The sequence below is a fragment of the Carettochelys insculpta genome, chromosome 1 (genome assembly GCF_033958435.1).
Source record: "Carettochelys insculpta isolate YL-2023 chromosome 1, ASM3395843v1, whole genome shotgun sequence".
Lineage (NCBI taxonomy): Eukaryota > Metazoa > Chordata > Testudines > Carettochelyidae > Carettochelys > Carettochelys insculpta.
Genome location: NC_134137.1, coordinates 130,375,827 through 130,394,705, shown reverse-complemented (window position 1 = coordinate 130,394,705; position 18,879 = coordinate 130,375,827). Strand labels below are relative to the sequence as shown.

Sequence of the window (18,879 nt, the reverse complement as noted above, 5' to 3'; positions counted from 1 at the left end):
GATTGCAATGATAAGCACTCTGCAATGCAAAATACAGTTAGACTAAGAACATTTACTCCTTTTTTTGTTTACGTATGTAACATAACTTAATTGATCTACACAGAAGTGTTTGGAAAACATAAAGATTGTAACTCAAATACACAAAAGCAAGTTAATTCAAAGCGAAGTCTGACACTGGAGTCACCTATTTCTCCTCTTCCCATTGTTAGAGCCTTCTATGGGTAAACCAACAAGCATCTGTGTACAAAGTGAAAATAATTTTTGCAGATATCCCCAGATATTTGCAAGGCTCTACATTATGGGCTGGGCTGAGGCTCGAAGGCAACCGTCTGCCTCAGACAGTTGGGGAGAAACATGTGAGAGGCTGTGTGGAGCCTGCACAGAGTTGCAGACCATCCACTTGCCCCCATCTGGATGGGGATCTAGGGGGGAGGCTGCTCTCACTAACCCTGCCACCTCTGGGTCACAGTCAGATGGAGGGTCTGCCATGGTTCCCTGGTTGGACGCCATGCTGGCCTGGACCGAGGCCGGGGACCTGTGAAGCTGCACAGGGGCTGTTCAGGCTTCCTCCACTCATGGAAAATGGAAGCTCTGCTGCAACTGCAGCTCCATGTCGGGGAGAGTCAGACTGGCAGCTTTGGGAAGCGATGTCAGATCCTCCACCTGCTCAGGGCTGCCACATAGCTGCTAGCACAGCTTTCCCATGAGGGAGCAGCTTAGATCCACTGCCTGGCCACAATAAGAGCAGGGCAGGCAGCTGTACCAAGCCTCTGTGGACCCTCCACTTGCCCTAGGTGGGAGGTCCAAACATCCTCCAGCCCATGTTCCTTCCCCTCAGTGCCTCTACCCAGTATCCATATCCCCATCCAAATGCCCCTGGTGCGTGCCCCCCCCATGTCCATGCTGTCCGTGCTCTCTCAGATCCTCTGCCAATATCAAGTGGAGGATCTGTGCCGCGATCCCTCTCAGCTGCGTGCAAGGCTCTTACCATCAGAGTCTTCTGTGGATACAAAATTTGGATCTGTATCCAGGCTGCTATTGACAACAAAGGTCCATGGAGACCTGCATCTGCAGATATAAAGCAAACTAGAGGCCCAGTAGCAGCTCTGCTTGCAAGTGGAAGCTGGGCTGGACAAAAGCTCTAGACGGAAACTTATTGTAATACACATCCAATGTGCATGGGCTAGGCCCCATGCTGGCTGGGGAAGGAGCTCCATTAGGGGCTGGGCCAGGCCCAGTGCTGGCTGGGGAAGGAGCTCCATTAGGGGCTGGGGTGGTCCCTGTGCTGGCTTGGGGCGGGGTGGGGCTGGCATGGCGTGTGGGAGAGCTCCATTGGAAAGGCTGTGCCAGGCCCTGGGCTGGGGGTGCTGGGGGCTCAATGGGAGGGGCTGGGCCGGGCCCTGCGCTGGCCAGGGGAGGGGCTGGAGCAGGCACAGTATGTTGCAGGGAACATGGTAGAACCTTGCCTGGATGGACAGATGGATGGACACAGCAAAAATACTATATATGATGATACCTGTCGATTTTGTAGGGGGTTTGCTGGTAAGATACCGTAAAATGTCTTTGTGGCAGGAATAATTACTTGGATCTCTACAGAATGCTGAAGCATACCAGCTTAAGCTGGGCTGTATTCACAGCCTTGCATTTAAATCTTTGATTTTGAGTTCTAAAGTTTGTTGGCTGACAAAGCAATGGTGTAAAATGACGTTACGAAGTTCTGTATCCTTTTCTGACTTCACAAGTGGGGGGAAAAAAAAGCATTTTCTAACTTTAAAGTTTATAAATTCACCTAGAGAACTAAAAAGCAAACTGTTCTTTTTTTATCAGTAATAAAGTTTCTGTAATTGGAATGTCCAATATGTAAGGCAGGTTAGAGTATATCTTCTTAAATAGCTGCACTGTGTGGAAAAACAGTATATTAGGAAAATTACTTGAAAGGGCTTGACAGAGTCAGCAGTTACTTCAAAGAATACTTTTTATATAGCATTATATTTATAGACTAGCCCTCAGACTCTATAAACTAAACTCCATAATTAAATTGAATAAACAAGTTGGTAGTAGTATCTTTTTATTTTAGCCACTGAAACAGAAGGGAAAGGGCCAAGAAAGCTACCTTAGGCTATGTTTACATTAGGGAAAGAAAGTAAATTTCAGATATGCAAGTCTAGCTACCGCAATTTGGTAGTTAGAATTGGTGTATCTGCGACTGACTTTCCTTGCCGTCCACACCTAAGAAGGTTGACAGGGAGAGTATCTACTCTCAGCCTCCCTTAATCCTTTCATCTCACGAGGAATACAGGGATGGACTGGAACCCCAGAGAGGTCGATGTTGCACTTCCCTACCAGATGTGCAAAATTGAACCCCTGAAGATCGAACCTAGGTAGGGTCTATTTTCTGGGCTACTGTAGACATACCCAAAATGGTCTAATGACAGCACTCTATAGATGAGGGCTGGCTTGTCTCCCTTGGTCATAGTGACTGAATATGGTGCAGTGAATCAAACTTTGAAGAAAGCTGACAAGTATTTGGGCTACAAAGTTAATTAAATGCCACCTTTTTTAAGAAAATATCTACCACCCTGCCCACACTACACAGCAGCTAGTACAGTGTTGTCATCTTAACTTAAAGGAAAGCAAATCAGTCTTTTAGGTAGAGCTGATTGGGAAACGAAACTTCAGTGCTACACAAATTTAAGGATTTTTGCCTCCGCTGAGATGAAAAATCACAATTTAAAAAAGTCCATAATTGAAATTCTGCAATTCATCTTTCATTTTTTGCAATACTGAATGTAGTATTTCAAAATGAAATATGCTCCCTGGCATCTCCAGCTGTCCACCTGGTTTGCTGCTGTGAAGATTGTGACCTTGGAAGCCTTGGCAGCTGCAGACTGAAATTATTCAAGTCTGGTCAATTCCACCACTGACTAGCTGCTTTGCACAGCAGTGAAACTGATAATTTATCAGCTTCAGTCAGCAGTTGCCAAGGTTTACAAAGTTCCTAACTCTGTAGTGGCTCCCCAATGGGCTGCTTTGTACCCAGAAAGCATGAAATTCTAGGTCCTGACTAGCAGGCAAATTAGGCTGATCAGGAGCCAGGATCAGTGCAAGCCCTGGGACCAATGTTTCCCAAACTGTGAAGCTCAGCCTGGGGGCTGAAGGGAAGCCTGGAAGTTCTGGCTGTGTTGCAGGCTACCAAGGGTCTTGGGAGCTGGGGCACCCCATCTCTCAGTGAGTCAGGGGATTTAGGTAGCTAATGATCCCCAATTCCGAGGCAGTGCATAGCCAGGCAGCCCCAGCACTAGGTGGACGAGCAAGCAGGAAACTGGGCAGGGTTCCGTCAGATGTTAAATTGGTTTTCCCCCAAACAATTTTGAACTAGTAAATTTTTCTGGAAAAAATGTTTCTGCTTTGCTGACTAGCTCTACTTCTAATATGAAATGAAACTCAAGTCCTAGATTGGGTTTTTTTGGTCTTGAACTTTGCATATATACAACAAGAGTATTACAACTATTTACTAATCTAACATCTTTTAGAATATAATAGAAGTCCAGAATGAAGGCAGAGAACTGAAGTAGTTGAGTTCTAGTCAATTTTAAACTAGAAATTAAAGAATGAGGCCCGGTTCCCATTTTGGATTGCATTTCAGTGTTTGGCTGTGATATTCACTACTGATGTTCGTTGATGAAAAATAACTAATCTGCTACAATACTGTCATGGTCCTGGTTCCGCATCAAGAACAGCCTTTCTGAGTCAGAGCAAAAGTCCATTTAGCCCAGTATCTTGTCCTCTGATGGTGGCCAATGACAGGTGTCCCAGAGGGAATGAACAGAAGAGGCAGTCAGCAAATGGTCCATCCCCTGTTGTCCATTTCTGGTTTTTGACAAACCCTTCCTACCCATCCTGGGTAATAGCTATTGATGGACCTGTCCTCCAGTTGTTTAAGTATTTTTTTAACCCTGTTAAAGTCCTGGTCTTCTCAATGTCCTCTGACAAGAAATTCCACAGTTTGACTGTGCGTTGTGTGGGGAAAAAAAATACTTAATCTTTTGTTGGTTTTACATCTGCTACCTGTCTTTTTTTTATTTGGTGGCCCCTATTTCTTGTGTTATGGCAACAAGTAAATAACTTTTACTTTGTCCACGCTGGTCATGATTTTACAGCCTTCTCTATCATATTCTGCCCCCCAGTCATCTTTTTTCTAAACTGAAAAGTCCCACTCCTTTTAATCTTTCTTCATAAAAGCAGCAAGAAAAAGTAACTTGAACGAGTGCTGACTTTTAATTTAACCATTTGCCAGTTACACTAGAAAAATTAGATTCAGAATATAGAAAAACAGGGTACTAGCGTAGAGAACTTCAAATTGAGATGCGTGTGTCTGGAGGGATAAACAGGTTAGTCACTAAGACAAGGTATGGAAGCTTTTGTGTTGCCCTTCATCTTTCATAGACAAGGTTCTTCCAGATTCCTGGCCATGAAAAACATCCTGGACTATGAACTCTGTTCTTTTGTATGCTTTTACCCTATACTGTACAGCAGTAGTCATCAGCCTTTGGCATGCTGCCTGTCAGGGTAATCCATTGGTGGGCCATGAGATATTTTGTTTACGTTGACTGTCCAGAAGCACGCCCTTCCCCCAAAATTTCCCAGTGGCTGCAGTTCACCATTCCTGCTACTGTGAGCTGCAGGGAGCCGTGCTTTTTCTTCTTGTGGTCAAGGTAAATGAAATATCTTGTGGCCTCTCAGCAAATTACCTTAATGGGCTGTGTGCTGAAGGTTGCTGACCCCCTGCTTATCCATATTCCCTGGGAGAGATCACAGTTACTCAAATTGGGGATCCTGACCCAACAGAGAGTTGGAGAGGGGTAGAAAGATGATTTTAGGGGAGGCTCAGGTATTTCCACCATTACTCCTGTGCTGCCTTCAAAGCTGCATGGTAGAGAATAGCTCAATACTATGCATACAGGTCTGAAGACTGTGCCCAACAGCTGCAGTGCAGAATTAAAGGAGGCTGTGCCAAACCATGCTATCCTTACTTCTGTGCTGCTGATGGTGGTGGTTCTGCCTTAGTTGCTGAGTGTCTAGAAAGTGTTGCCTCCTGGCTGGCACCCCATCTCTGAAGACCGCGCCAGTGTCAGCAACAATGCAGGTGGAAGGGTCAGTGTTGCAGTCTTTCCTACAATAACCCTGCAAGCCCTCCACAACTATTTTGTGTCAGGATCACTGCAATTACAAAACAGTGAAATTTCTCATTAAAATATCTAAAATCATGAAATATTTTTTTAAAATCCTATAACCATGAAAGTGAACAAAATAGGCCATAAATTTTGTTAGTCCTTTTCATTTATAGCAAATGCCTGGGATATTTGTATGGGGGGGCATGGTGGTTGTGGGGGGGAACTCAGTGTTCATGTAATTTAAGTAACAGTAGCTTTCAAATAAACTTTGTGCAAGGCAGATATAACTTCAGTTTGCATTTGTTAATCTTGTGGGATTAAAATATATTTCTGTAACTCATTTTCACTTTACTTCACAGCTTTCATCCAGTCGGATAACATTATAGAAGTGCTACGTTTCAGTGAAGGAGGCTTACTGCAGGTAAACAGTCATGAAGTAAGACTATCTCAGATTAAAATTTTACTTTATCACACCTGTAAACTTCATCCTTTTCTTAAATATACTGCTGTTCAATGTCTTTTTGATTTAGTGAATGTTGAGTTAAGTAAATTAAGGAGTTATCGCTATAACTGTAGATTTGCTTAAATTAATTTATTAAATCAGCAGTTCTTTTTCCATTGTCTTGTTGCAATCTTCTGAATAATCTGCATTGTATGAGCATTAGTTTGTTCTACACTAGGCATGATTTTTGCTAAAATTTCCCACCATTATTATTGCTGTGTCAGTCCATTGGTGGTAGCAGAGTGAGTGGGAGAGGGATGAAGAGGGATTATCAGTTTAGAGAGGTGGCTGCCATTGCTGTTAGGTGCTGTTATTGATCCTTGTGTTATGCACACCTGCCCTGATAAGGGCTTGAAACACGATTGTCTGCCAGTAAATCCTTTTGTGCTAGTACTCCTACCTTTACTGTAAGAAGACTAGATAAAGTGATGATAGTGTATGTTCCTTTGCATTTGGCAGAGCTATTTGGGTTTATTTCTTGCTCCTGCGACCTTTGATGGCAACTGACTGGCAGCGTACCACGTTAGTACCTGCCATTAAGTTCAAAAATAACTGTAGTGTTGATGCAGCTAAATTGATCAGCAATGAAATTGCTAATGTTGAGATTTCAGTTGTCATTGGACTTTAGTGTTAAGACCTTTGATGAATAGAGTGGTTCATGTTTATTTAAGCTTTTGTTTCAGGCTATCTATAGCTCATCTACTTCGAAGGTTGTCTTCACAACTGTCATGGGTAGAGATGTAATCTAAGGTCTCATTTAAAAAAATTGAGCCACAACTGTGACAAGGCATATGGGTGCATAATCACACTCATGCATGGAGCTCTGCCTAATGTGCAAGGCCTTGTGTGTGTGAGAAAGTTGCACTCATTCAACTAAAGAATGGTTCAACTAAAATCAATTTTAAATAGGTACAAACCCCTCTGTAGATAGTTTGATTTTTAAATGGTTCTTAAAATGGTTCTTTAATTGAGTTGGAGAAAAACTGAAAAGTCTGGTTTCAACTGAAATAAGTGTCCTTGGAGGGCTTTGCACAAGTTTAACTAAATAAACTAGTTTAAAGTCCTACCTTACACTAGACTTGTGCAACTTCCTCATGTAGACAGTTCAGTGTTTCTTGTTTGTTGCTAGGACAGTTGTGAAGATGATGAAATTCATGATAATTCAGAGTCCTTTGGTACTTAGTAGTGAGATAGTTAACAAGTTTAAATCTGGTAGTACTTGCAGGTTTGAAAATCATAGAATTCTGAGTTATGCAGTTATTTGTTTCAGGGATTTACAGAGATTGTGAATTCTACTTGCAGAGTACCTGAGCTGGAAAAGGTATTAATAATGAAGTATGCACTAGGAGAGCCCTAGTAGGGATATAATAATCAAGATTAACAGATTTCTGGCTAATAGTTATAAAATACATCACAGGCCTACAGATCTCAGCCACTGAGCACTGAATACTCCAGGGTTTATACTAGGGAAGTTGATGAAGAATGTAACAATCATTCATCACATTTCATGTTTTAGTGATACTCCATGTTGTTCTGGCAGGTCAAAAATGCTTACATCTCTTGTTAGTCATGTACTCACTCATTTGAAAAAAATCTTCTAATGTTCTCTGGTGTTTGGAGGCCCCAGAAATCAAGGTTTGCTCACAATGTTAACATTTAGGGTAATTGGATTACTCAGTGATCCCTCACTCCTGCATTCTGTTTTGGTTAGTTGAGTGGCAAGCAGAAAGTATTGCCTTTTCGTGTTCACCATCTGAGTCATCATAATCCAGTAGATAGCCTTAAGGAATTGAGTAAGGTTCATCGACTGTCCATCCAGCTCACCTATGGTAGGAACAGAGATGGGGGTGGTATGGTAGAATCCTGCAGCAGGTGGTGGTGGTGGGGAAATGCTGGAGAGAGCCTAGATTCAGGGGTTGGATTAGTAGTAGTAGGCATCCTTCAGTCTGCATAGACTATGGATCGCGCCCTTTAAAGTTTCAATTGAGGACTTCAATTACAGCGTCTATTGTGACTATGAAGACCCACATGAGAGTGACAGTCCTTGCTGCATCTCTTGCAGATGTAGTGGGTGTCTGGCAAGTCCTTATTGTGCTTTCTGTGCGCTCGCTTCTCCTCTGCTAGCTGTCTGATCTTCATCTCGCCCTTCTGAAGGCCCTTGTGTAACCCCTGCCTCCATCTGCTGCGGTCGTCTGCTAGTTCTTCCCAGTTGTCCAGCTCGATGTCTACCTCTCTGAGGTCTCTCTTGCAGACATCTTTGTAGCACAACTGGGGGCGTCTGGGAGGTCTTTTGCCAGAGGCTAGCTCACCATACAGGATGTCTTTTGGAATCCTTCCATCATTCATCCTGTGGACGTGGCCAAGGCCAAGCCAGCGGAGTCGACGCTGCCTGAGGAAGGTGTGCATGGTTGGGATTCCAGCTTGCTCGAGGACGGCGGTGTTGGTCACTCTGTCCTTCCATGATATTCCAAGGATGCGCCTGAGGCAGCGCAAGTGGAAGCCACAGATTTGTAGAGGACAAAGTGAACAGAAAGTGGAAGACTTGTGGGGAAGGTAGGAACTAGCTACTCCAGAATCACCCTGTTAGCTGGGCTGGGAGCAAGGGATCAGGAATGTATAAGGCATTGAATTTATGTTGGAGTGGTGTCTAGTATAATTTTAAAGGATCACTTCAAAGACTGGCTTGGAGGAAGCATTCTGACATTATCTCTGTACTTTTTTTGAAGACATCATGGTTGTTTCAGGCAACCTCAGCAAGTGTGTAAACTGCATATGGGTGTCACTGGTAGCACATGGGCAGTGGTAGAGTGCTCCCTAGTCCTTTTGTGACTGGTAGTGGCATTCTATGGGCACGTCAATACAGTAAACGCTTTCATATCCAGCATTGTATTATCCAAAACTCTCAAATTAACCGGCATTTTAATCATAAGTAAAGTTAGTTACATTTTCCATAAGTATAGGATAGTGAAAATAAATACAAATGCAGCAAATACCATATGAATTATATTGTACAATACTGTTGTTGTTGGTAAACAAGTACTCTGCATATATTTTTGTCCCTTAATATCCAATCTTATTTCTCTTTAGTGTTACACATGGCCAGGTGTACCTCTCTGTTATCTAGAATAATTGAATAACTGGTAACCTCCTGGTCCCAAGGCTGCCAGCTGTGAAACAGTTTATTGTACTTACGTGAAAATTGATGCTTCAGAGGTCTATCTTCCAGGGTTTGATTTAGCGAGTCTATTAGGGATGTGCTAACTTGAATGTTGAGGGAGCGCCTGTTGACTTTTTCTCTTTGCAGCCATGGGGAGTAAGGGAATAGATGGGAGAGTTTCTCCCATCAGCCTCCTGCAGTGGCGACCACACCAGAAATTTGAGTGAAGGTATGTTCACTCTAGCTATGTAATTTTTGTAGCTGGAGTTATGTATCTTAAGTTGAATTTCTTTTGTAGAGCAGACCTGGTCTACATTGTGTTACAGTTAGCAGTAGCTGTGGTCAGATGTAAGTGGTACTCTGTGCCAATTGTTAAAAATATTTTCAGCATTATACCCTACCTTGTGTTTGAGCAATAAATAGGCACCCTAAGGTCATCACCCTTTAACATATGGAAAACTATTCATTTTTTCCATATACTGTAATTTAAAAATATTCTAGATTTTTTTTTGGTCAAACTTTCCAAATTATGCCCTGGTTTTGGACTTTCAAAACTTTTTAGGAGAAATACAGATTGTAAGAAGTGAAATATTCAGAACAGAGAAATCTCAGCTGTAATTAAGTTGTGGTTTTGTGCAACTTAGTTTCTATTTCAAAATTTGATAAATTTGTTCTTTCTTTTACATTTTAATTAAAAATAGAACTATGGAAAAACAGCTAGCTCCATTAAATGAGGATTCCTCATTTATTTTTATTTATATAAACAAACAAACAAACAAACAAACAAAAACAAAAACAAAAAATATATATATATATATATATATATATATATATATATATATATATATATATATATAAAAAAAATATAACACTTCCAGTAGTTTTAAGTTCCTCTGTATGTTCCAGTGTCTTTTTTGTACAATATCTAGCATAGTGGATTCTTTTGTGGTACCTATATATATTACTATAATACAGACATGTACATTTAAGACACTATATACAACTTGCATGCAAAAACTTTCAAATTACAGTTAGAGGAAATAACCTTTATATAAAATGCATGTTAAGGTTATTGTAATTAATGCTTAGTGGTTTGAAGGTCTAAGACTGCAAGTAACTAGGAAAGGAGAGTAGCAAATACATATTCAGTTAATAAAGTGGAATGTGTATATTCACCCTACGAATTCTAATACCACTGTCTGAGCCACCAGACCTGTTTATGCATGATGGCATCATGTCAGTCTAATTTATATGTACCATAGTCAGATATATATACGCGTAAGCAGGTGGCTCAGAGATAATATTGTTGGATTGGGTAATGACAAATATTCATGTTCCACTATAATCATGTAAAGGTCTTGTTGCATTTTTACCTGTATCACTACCATAGTAATTGTCCAGGAACTGTTTTTTGTGTTTTTTGACCTTTTGAGGGCAGGGCTTTTGGTAATGTCTAGCCAAAGTACATTAATACATTCAGTCTCTCTCTGATTTTTTTTATTTATTTTGTTTATTAAATAAATAGTAGGAAGTTTCTTCAAACTAATGAAAATTTTAAACTGACATAATGGAGCACTTTTTAAAAAATGCCAGTTGAAGTTGTTCGTGCAACCTTAATTATGCATTTTTGTGTGTGTGTGTATAATAGTCTTATCTTATGTAATATTTCTGAAATGCAGTATATTGGCATACATATGTTTTCTAGAATTTAAGGTGCATTGTTTAAAAATGAGGCAAGAGTGTGCACTCAACTCTGAGGGTGTACTTCAGTCTTGGGTCATCTTGCATTTAAATGAGGACATACAATTAAGGTTGCTAGAATACACACTTTATGCAGAAAGCTATACTATGAACATTAGCCCTGAAGATATAAAACTGCATATTGACAGCAAATTCTGTGATCATGTAATTTTGAATAATTGTAAGTTAGTAAACTTACTATGGCTTCCATTGATTGTTTCTTGTCAAATTTTATTCATATGCTCTGTAAGCTGCCTGTGAAATACGGCAAGTAGAAATAAACTTTAGTGATGGGTTCTTGTATTAAAGATGTGCTTAGCAAGAGCAGTATGGAAAGGTAAAAGCCAAAATTGAACAAATCTCATTTTTTTGTATAACTAAGGCCAGCTCTCTGAGTTGTTTAATCACGTTTTGTCTCAAGCTATTAAATTTTGATTTTTCTGTAAGAGTATGTTATTTTTTCATAGTTTTGTAGATTTTAATATGGTGTTTTGTCACAGTTACTCATTTCAGCTAATCTAGTGCAACCCACCAGTGAGAGTATATTTTTCATAAGTGCAACTTGGATCTCTTGTCAGAGAAAATTTTTTTACAGAAGCTGTAAGCTATGTAGTGTCTGCATATGTAATGTTACAGAACACCAGTGTGATGGAGTTCTTGTGCATCACTGTTAAAGACTGAGTATTCACCTCTCCATATATCATGAAAGTTCTTATGAGTATCAGAGGGTTTTCTGGGTCACTTGATGCTGTAGAATGAGAATTATAATAACTTCAGAATTTAAAAACAAAGCTTATCTGAAGATCAGAAGCTGGTATTCAGATGATATGTAAAATTATTGAAGTTCTGGATACAAAATCAGTTGACATTAAGAAACACCTGTATCAAACATTCTCAGATGTCCTGTCTTTAAGGGAGTGATACATATCTCGGGGCAAGAAGCAAACCTTTTATACCCTGGAGGGAATTCACATGTACAGTAGACAAATTGCAGAAGTGCAGGCAGTTGCACAATTTGCGCTCTATCTGCTAGTATTGAAAGGAAAACTAGTCTTGTTACTGATTTTTTTTTTTTTTTTTTTTTTTTTTTTTAAGATTTAAGTATGTGTATACCTGGAAAGTACATTAACAATAGAATACTGCTAATTCATATTACTTGTGAGACTGTTACAAATTACTGTGCTCTGAGATTTTGACCACCAAAACCAAGGGGAAAGTGTTACATATTATAACTTTGTTTCATAATGCTTCGTATAATTGTTTAGTTTGTTTTGATTTAGTCATTGAGTAGAGAAATTAATTTTACTAGTAATAGTCTTGATCAGATTTCATAAAAATAAGGTGACAAAGACCTTGTTTAGGTTGCTATTAAAGTGCTGATGAGAAGTAATCATTTTGTGTGTGTGGATTGTAGCATGTGTATTAAAAAAGGTACCAGTATGATTTTCTGCTTGTCTTAAAAGTACAACATAAAAGACTTGAGTGCAACAATGTAGATTGGGATATATACCTGAATTTAGTGTCCATTTTAGCTAGGGTTTTAGCTGATAATTTTGCAGCATTGGTCACCTCCCACTACATACAGTAAGCCCATTCATGTCCTCTGGGACTATGTACATTATTTCAAACCTGCAACCTTTCTCAAACAGCTCTGTGCAACCTAGCAATGAGCTTCAGCTTTTTTCCCTCCAAAATATGGATCAAGTGAACCCAGGGATTGAAAATTGTGCAACCGTGGCAACTTTCAGTTCTGGGTAAATATATGATCTGATATTTTGTTCTGAATAGCTAGAAAAATCTTCACACAAGTACACAATTGTAATTCTAGGCTTTCTGCATTACAATGCTCATTTTTGAGCATGGATGATTCAGGACAGTAGAAATTCTGATTCTAAAATTAGTTGCAAGAGTGAAGATAACATTTAAATTTGCAAAATTTTAGTGCTTGTTAGTTGGTGACCTTACTCTCATGACAAAGGGAGACTGCTAAGAGGTGAATAGCATAGCCAATAATGAATCTTATATCTGTAGACTTAAAATCACATTTTTTAAATCTATTGTAACAAAATTTAATGTGGTATAGCTTTTGTTGGACCTTGTTTGGGGTGACCTGTGAGTTATTCCAAACAAATTCAGTGAAAACTTCACATTACACTAACCATAATTTTCTTTCACAACAGAGACTTGTCTTAAGTCTCAAGTAAACTTGTCCAGGAGGATTTAGCAATTCAGTCATCAAATTATGCAAGAGGGATCTTGGGAGTTCTTCAGTTATTCAAAAGCTGGCTGATTAGTTTGCCAACATACTTCCTTCTGCTGAAGGAGAGATATGCCTGAGGGCAAGGAGAAGGTGATTTATAGACTTGAATTACAGTTGTTGTCCATCCACAAATGTGCCCTTGTGTTAGGCTGAATGACACTTTGCCGCATTATTGAAAATCTCTTTTTTTAAAGACAAACACAAAACTATAACTTTCAGAATAAACTCTTCAGATTTGCTTGTTTGTCAATAGCCGTGAAGTGAGTGCTAAGGGCAGCCCTTGTTCCCTAAGAAATATATTCACCATAAATTTGAGCAATCCAGAACAGGGATATGGGAGGGGGTGGGGTTTGTTTGTTCAGTGCTTTGTCACTCACTTCAAGTAGGGCAACCATTTCTTCAGCTTGTGATCTGCTTCTCAAATTAAATGTCTGTAACTGTTGCTAATGCAGGATATTTTACTACTAAAGAATAAATACACCCTGTCATCTTCTATTATGTGGCAAGAGAATCTCAAACTCTAAGGCCGTGTCCACACTATAGATCTTACAGTGGGAAAGCTCCACTGATGCAGCACATCTGTCACAAGATTGCTTATGCAGCCACTCTCTCTGTTGACATAATTAAGCCAAAAGCAATGACCAGCAGTAGTTATGTTGGCAGGAGACGCTTTCCCGCAAACAGTGCTGTCCTCACTGGTGCTTCTGTCAGCATAAATGTCACACAGGGATGTGTTTTTTCACACAGGCTACATAAGTTATATCTACTGAAATGCTAGTGAAGACAGCCTAAACTCTTCAGTCAGTAGGAATGGTTTTGCTTTTTGGCTTTTTTTTTTCTGCTATAACCATAGGTATGCAGAATTCTTTCTAGAAGCTGGCTGTTTGAAAAGGGAGAAAGGGCATGTCTTCACTTCATTTAGAAAGGGCTGGATTGATGGGGAATAATTGGTCCAGTGGGTGTCAGTTTATGACATCTAGCATAGGCGAGGTAAATTGACTGCAGAGTGTTCTTCCATTGACTTGGTACTCCATCACGAGAAGAGTAAGCAGAGTTGATGGCAGAGCATCAGTTGTTGACTTCACTGTGAAGACACCACAGTAAGCAAGACTTCAGCTACTGTATACACATAGCTGAAGTTATGTAATTTAGGTGGACAACCCATTGACAGGGCTTCAGTCTTGGCTGGTATTTACCAGTTGAAGGCACTGAAGGGCCAGATAGGATATAAAGTAACGATAAAAGTAACTATATACAGATATGTATGATCTCCATCTTTGGTGGCAGACTCCTGTAAATTCTGCTTGGCATCAAAGGCCTCGTAATCGGAACTGGCTCAGTCCTCAGTATTTCATGGACAAAAAGTAGCAGGAAATATAATGGCTTTGCAGTGTGGACATCTTGCTAAAATCACCAATCTGAAGAATCAGTAGTCTGTCTGGAGACCACCTTGATAAAGGCTATAATGTCTTAATCAGGCAGCTGTCACTCTTTTAATTGTGGGTGATTTGATGGCTTTGAAAGAAGTAGTTTAAAAGCATTTCTATGCTTTCTGGTACACTAAGAACAATAACTCAATTGCTCAGTGTAAATCACTGAAATCCATGACAGTTGTAGAAATCTCTGAGATGCTAGGATTGTGCATTCTATAAATGTCAGTACCTTTGTCCTATGATATTTTGACATAAACCAGTTTTTAAATAATTTTAGAAGTGGGATTTAGTCTTGTTGCATGAGAGAAATTACTATCTGTGTGTGTGTGTGTGTGTGTGTGTGTGTGTTTGTTTTTAAATCAACAGTGCCAAAAAGTGAGTATCATGAAGCCAGTCTCAGTCAAATAGCGTCAGCTGGAATCGACTAGTGTTTTTGCTAGCTCATCTGAATTGGGTGATGACAGAGCAGTGCAAAAATGACTAATTCTCAGCCTACTAATTCAGCTAATCCACTGTTTGAGGGTATTTTTATTTTTATCTTGACCAAGGTATTCATTAATGGTTAGTATGATTCTTTATAGATTATTAATATGGTATCAGAGGCTGTTGTCTATTTACGAACCTGGCAGTTGCCTTAAGAGCCGCACAGCAGTTTAGCAAGCCCATTTTATACTACTGGCAATGCATCAAACAAAAATGGATGTCAAATATCCTGAGTATGTCATGACTGGAAGTGAATATTGAATTTTAGTTTTCAAATAGTGTCTGAAAGTTACTCTCTGGGAATTAAAATTACTTTAGGTGTTTGAAATTTTTTATAAATAAGTTTTAAAAGAAATCTAACCAACCTGGGAAGTGGTGATACCTGAGGTGCTTTCTCCATCCTTTTTTACTAGATTATCCACCAGACAAGATGGACTATTCCAACAAGTTTGTGACTTCAACCCCTTATGAAGCTTGGTTCTGACCAAGTTGTTACAATATTTGGCGAGTGCTCCTTGGGGAGAGTCACTAGATAGTATTAATTCGACACAACCTTTGGATGCCCCATGTATCCAAGACAGGATACATGGACTCTGCTGAATCAGGGAAGAGTCCAGGCACTGTTATGCTGTTTAGAGTATGCTCCTAAGTGCAAACTACATGTATAAAACCCTTCCTTGGGATATGAGGCTTCACAGGCCAATTGCCTGAGGCCCTAAAACCACTGTTAAACCTCCCAAATTTCCTGAGCAGCTTGCGTATGCTCCCCTGAGAATCCCCTCTTTATAGGCATTCTGGATAATAGTTTCGTCCTTTGGGGGCATATGGCAGGTAAAGTAAAGGAACACAGGCTTTGCAGAGGGGCTTCTTAAACACATGCACATTTTACTCTTAAATAGCACAGGAGAGTTACAGATCTGCACAAAATAGTGAGCCCCTGAACACAATTCCCTCTTTGTGTGCTCACCATTGAGTGCTTGGGTGTCTGGTCAGTGATGTTGAAGGCAAAACCTCTTGTGCCCTACTCCCACTCTAGCTAATGTCTTAGTATCTGTGTGTGCTTGGAGTCTGGTTGTAAAGCATGTTCTCTGACACTGTGCCTCACAGAGGTGGATTAAGTGCATTGCCAAAAAAATCCCCTTCTATCGACACGGCTGCAGTGCCATAGCCACACTGTGGTGTAAAAATGCCTGTAGTTTGTGCCTGATACAAAAGGGAAGACCTTATTCAAATTCTTACCTTCTACAACCACAAAACCCATTTGTAAAACAAAGGGATTAATAAATTCAGTCAAGGGGAATAAATTCTGTTCTATTTCAGCTGCAATCATTAGTGGAATATAGATTTTTACAGCAATTTCCTAATAGTTATTTGTCCTTTTTATTCCTTTTTAAAGGCTTTTAAAGGCTTTATTTTGAATTGTATATAAGGTTTTTCATTTTTCAGCACTTTCTCAAACTCTGTTCTTAACTCAAAACTGTCCTTCATGTAAAGGCCTAACATTTTGTTGGAATTTTATGCAACCAGGTGCTGGTAGAAAGTTATTATCTGAAAGGGACTAGTAGGAGGAAAATGGCAATAAATGTAACTCTCTCCTTAAGAGTTAATCAGAAAATCCTTCATTGCTGCTTATGTTTAGAAAACTCAGTGTGGGATTTCCAAAAGTTCTACTGATGAGCATTGGAGCTTTTCTATTGACATCAGTGGAGCAGAGCTAATGTTCAGAGAGATTTATTTTGCTGTTTTAAATAATGCTGGATACGACTGTCAAGAATATTTTATATTAAAAGTAACACAGTGGCACAGCTCCTGTGATAAACAATAAAGCCACCCCTGCGAGAGCCTGTAGCTGTGTTGTTGGAAGAGTTTTTCCTGCTGACATGGCACGGTCCATGCTAGCAATTAGGTCAGCGTAATCTATATTGTTCAGAAAGGTGTGTCTTGCTCACCTGAGCAACATACATTATATTGATTTGAGAGGGTGTGGACGAGCCCTTATTTGAGGAATTTTGCTTTAAAACTTAGACCACAGCTTGCACTCTACTTACTACCCACTCCCAGCATCCCATTCCCATCTTGCTCTCCAGCAACCCCCTCCAGGACTCTGAACCCCTCATTTTTGGACCCACCCTGGAGCATAGGAAAGACCCACAAAATCTACTAGCCCAGGGCCCCAAAGAGTTAATCGGGGCTGGGGAAGTCTTGAATCTCGGTCCTTCCTTCCTTGCCCCATGTGACTGGAGCATGAGGATTATGGGTGGTGGTTTTTTGGTTGTGCTTCACTTTTGTGTGGCTCCTGACTGATTTCCTTCCCCTCCCATCCCCCGTGGGTCAATGGCCCTTGACTCCAGAAAGTTTCCCATCTCTGTTTTATGACATGAAACTTTTCTCAAGGAGTAAAAACAGGTGTCCTTTTTATTATATTGCCCTTTTGAAGTATTATAAAAATATTTTCCATTAGACTGTGTCTATACTAGACACGAGTCCATCGCCGATATGTAATTTTAGCTACGTAATTAGCTAAAATTGACTTAGCAGTCAACTTCAATGACTGTATGTATGGAAGAAGGCTGATGGGAGCATTTCTCCAATCAGTCTTCTGTAATCCTCGCCACTTGCAAGGAGTTCTGGGTTCAGCTTTGACCCCAGAAAGCTCTGTTTCATGCATGTGTGAAACAAAATCCTGGAAGATTGCCCCTGAGCCCTAGATTAGGAAAAACTCCTATGAAAGTTTCCTGTTAGAGTTTGGGGGGTGTATTTTGCCTGGGATATTGGTGTTAAGGGTCTCTAGTACTTACTTGCCCTCCAGTGTTCTGGAGACATTCAAGAGCAGAAGTGTCAACAATGGCCTCTGCAGTGGTTGATTCCAGAGACAGTGTAATAAACCATGTGAAATATTTTTAGTCTCAGCTCTTGAGTTCTGCCATGTCAATGAAGTTTCTGCTGTTCCTTTGAAAATTATGTGACTACCATTCCAATGGACTAGTGTGGGAGATTTTAGGTTAAGTACCATGTTGTTGCAAGTCCATATAATACTGTAGCCAGACATGAAACACCCCCACCGCCCCATTTGGCCTTTTTCTTCTTCTTCCCCCACTGGGAGAGACAGAGGGAGACAGGCAGCCTTTGATGCCCTGGGAACGCAGGTGAGCGCTCTCACCCAGATTCTCTACCATACACAGAAACCAGTCAGTCAATGGGCTAGTTAGTGGCTGCCCTTCTGGCTGATATCGGTAATTGACACACCTGATCATCACCTCAGGAAAAGGAGGAACTTCCGCCCATCACCTCCAAAGGTGCCCAGTTGTCCACAATTCACAGGTGCGAATTGAGCCTTGCACCTTCCCTGGGAAACCTGGGGTTTGAACAAATTTCTCCCCAATTGGCCACTTGAGACAAGGAAGAAGCCTACGTGACTCAAGGGGTATAAAGAGGGGTTTGGCAGCCCACCCCCTTTGAGCTCCAATCACATACACCTGCTGGCCAAGTCCGGTATTGACTCCCGAGACTGGGGATGCCTGGTTCATGTCTACTTCTTCCCGAGGGATTGAGAGGAAGATTCTGGTCACACCAGATCTACGAGGCAAGGGTAAGACTTACACCTGTATTACACTTCTTTCCTATAGGAATTGAGCGAAAAGACTCTGGTTCCACCAGGTCTAAGAGGCAGGGGTGAGAATCACACCTGCAACGTGCCTTTTTCTTGTGTACACACTAATGGTATTGATTTAAGCTAGCTAGTTTGTTTAATACTTAAGTTAAATTGTGGTTTTTTTCTCTTTTAAAACCACGTTTACTAACTGTTTCTAGCTATAAACTACTAAAAACCATTAGCCTGTCAGTCAAACCGCGAGAGGCCCTTATCTTATCTGTAAAACGCGTTTGCTATTTAGTTCTGTTAGGGAGCTGCGAAGGGCCATTACCTTTTACATAGAACTGTAGAAAATCATTATCTTGTCTGTCAAACCACGGGGGGTCCTTACCTTAATTGGCAAGCTGTGGTCAGCAATTACCTTCACTAAACATTAGTAGCTGCAAGAAAATTATTATCCTATCACTCAAACTTGGCAGCCATCTTGGTGTCATTCATAAAATTGGGCGGTCAGTTTAAAACCCCTTTTACTCGCGGC

General features: G+C 40.5%; 1 protein-coding gene across 4 annotated transcripts in view; it reads left to right on the top strand.

Moving 5' to 3' along the window:
- TMEM131 (transmembrane protein 131) overlaps positions 1-18,879 on the top strand; it is a 189,606-nt gene that overhangs the window by 31,463 nt on the left and 139,264 nt on the right. For 2 of the 4 annotated variants that reach the window (XM_074991913.1, XM_074991898.1), the window contains exon 2: positions 5,534-5,610. The exons of 1 other annotated variant lie outside the window; for it this stretch is intronic. In XM_074991913.1, coding sequence (XP_074848014.1) covers positions 5,534-5,610 — 77 coding nt within the window. The remainder of the gene's footprint in view (positions 1-5,533; positions 5,611-18,879) is intronic. One more of the 4 variants, XM_074991904.1, reaches the window with a different exon arrangement.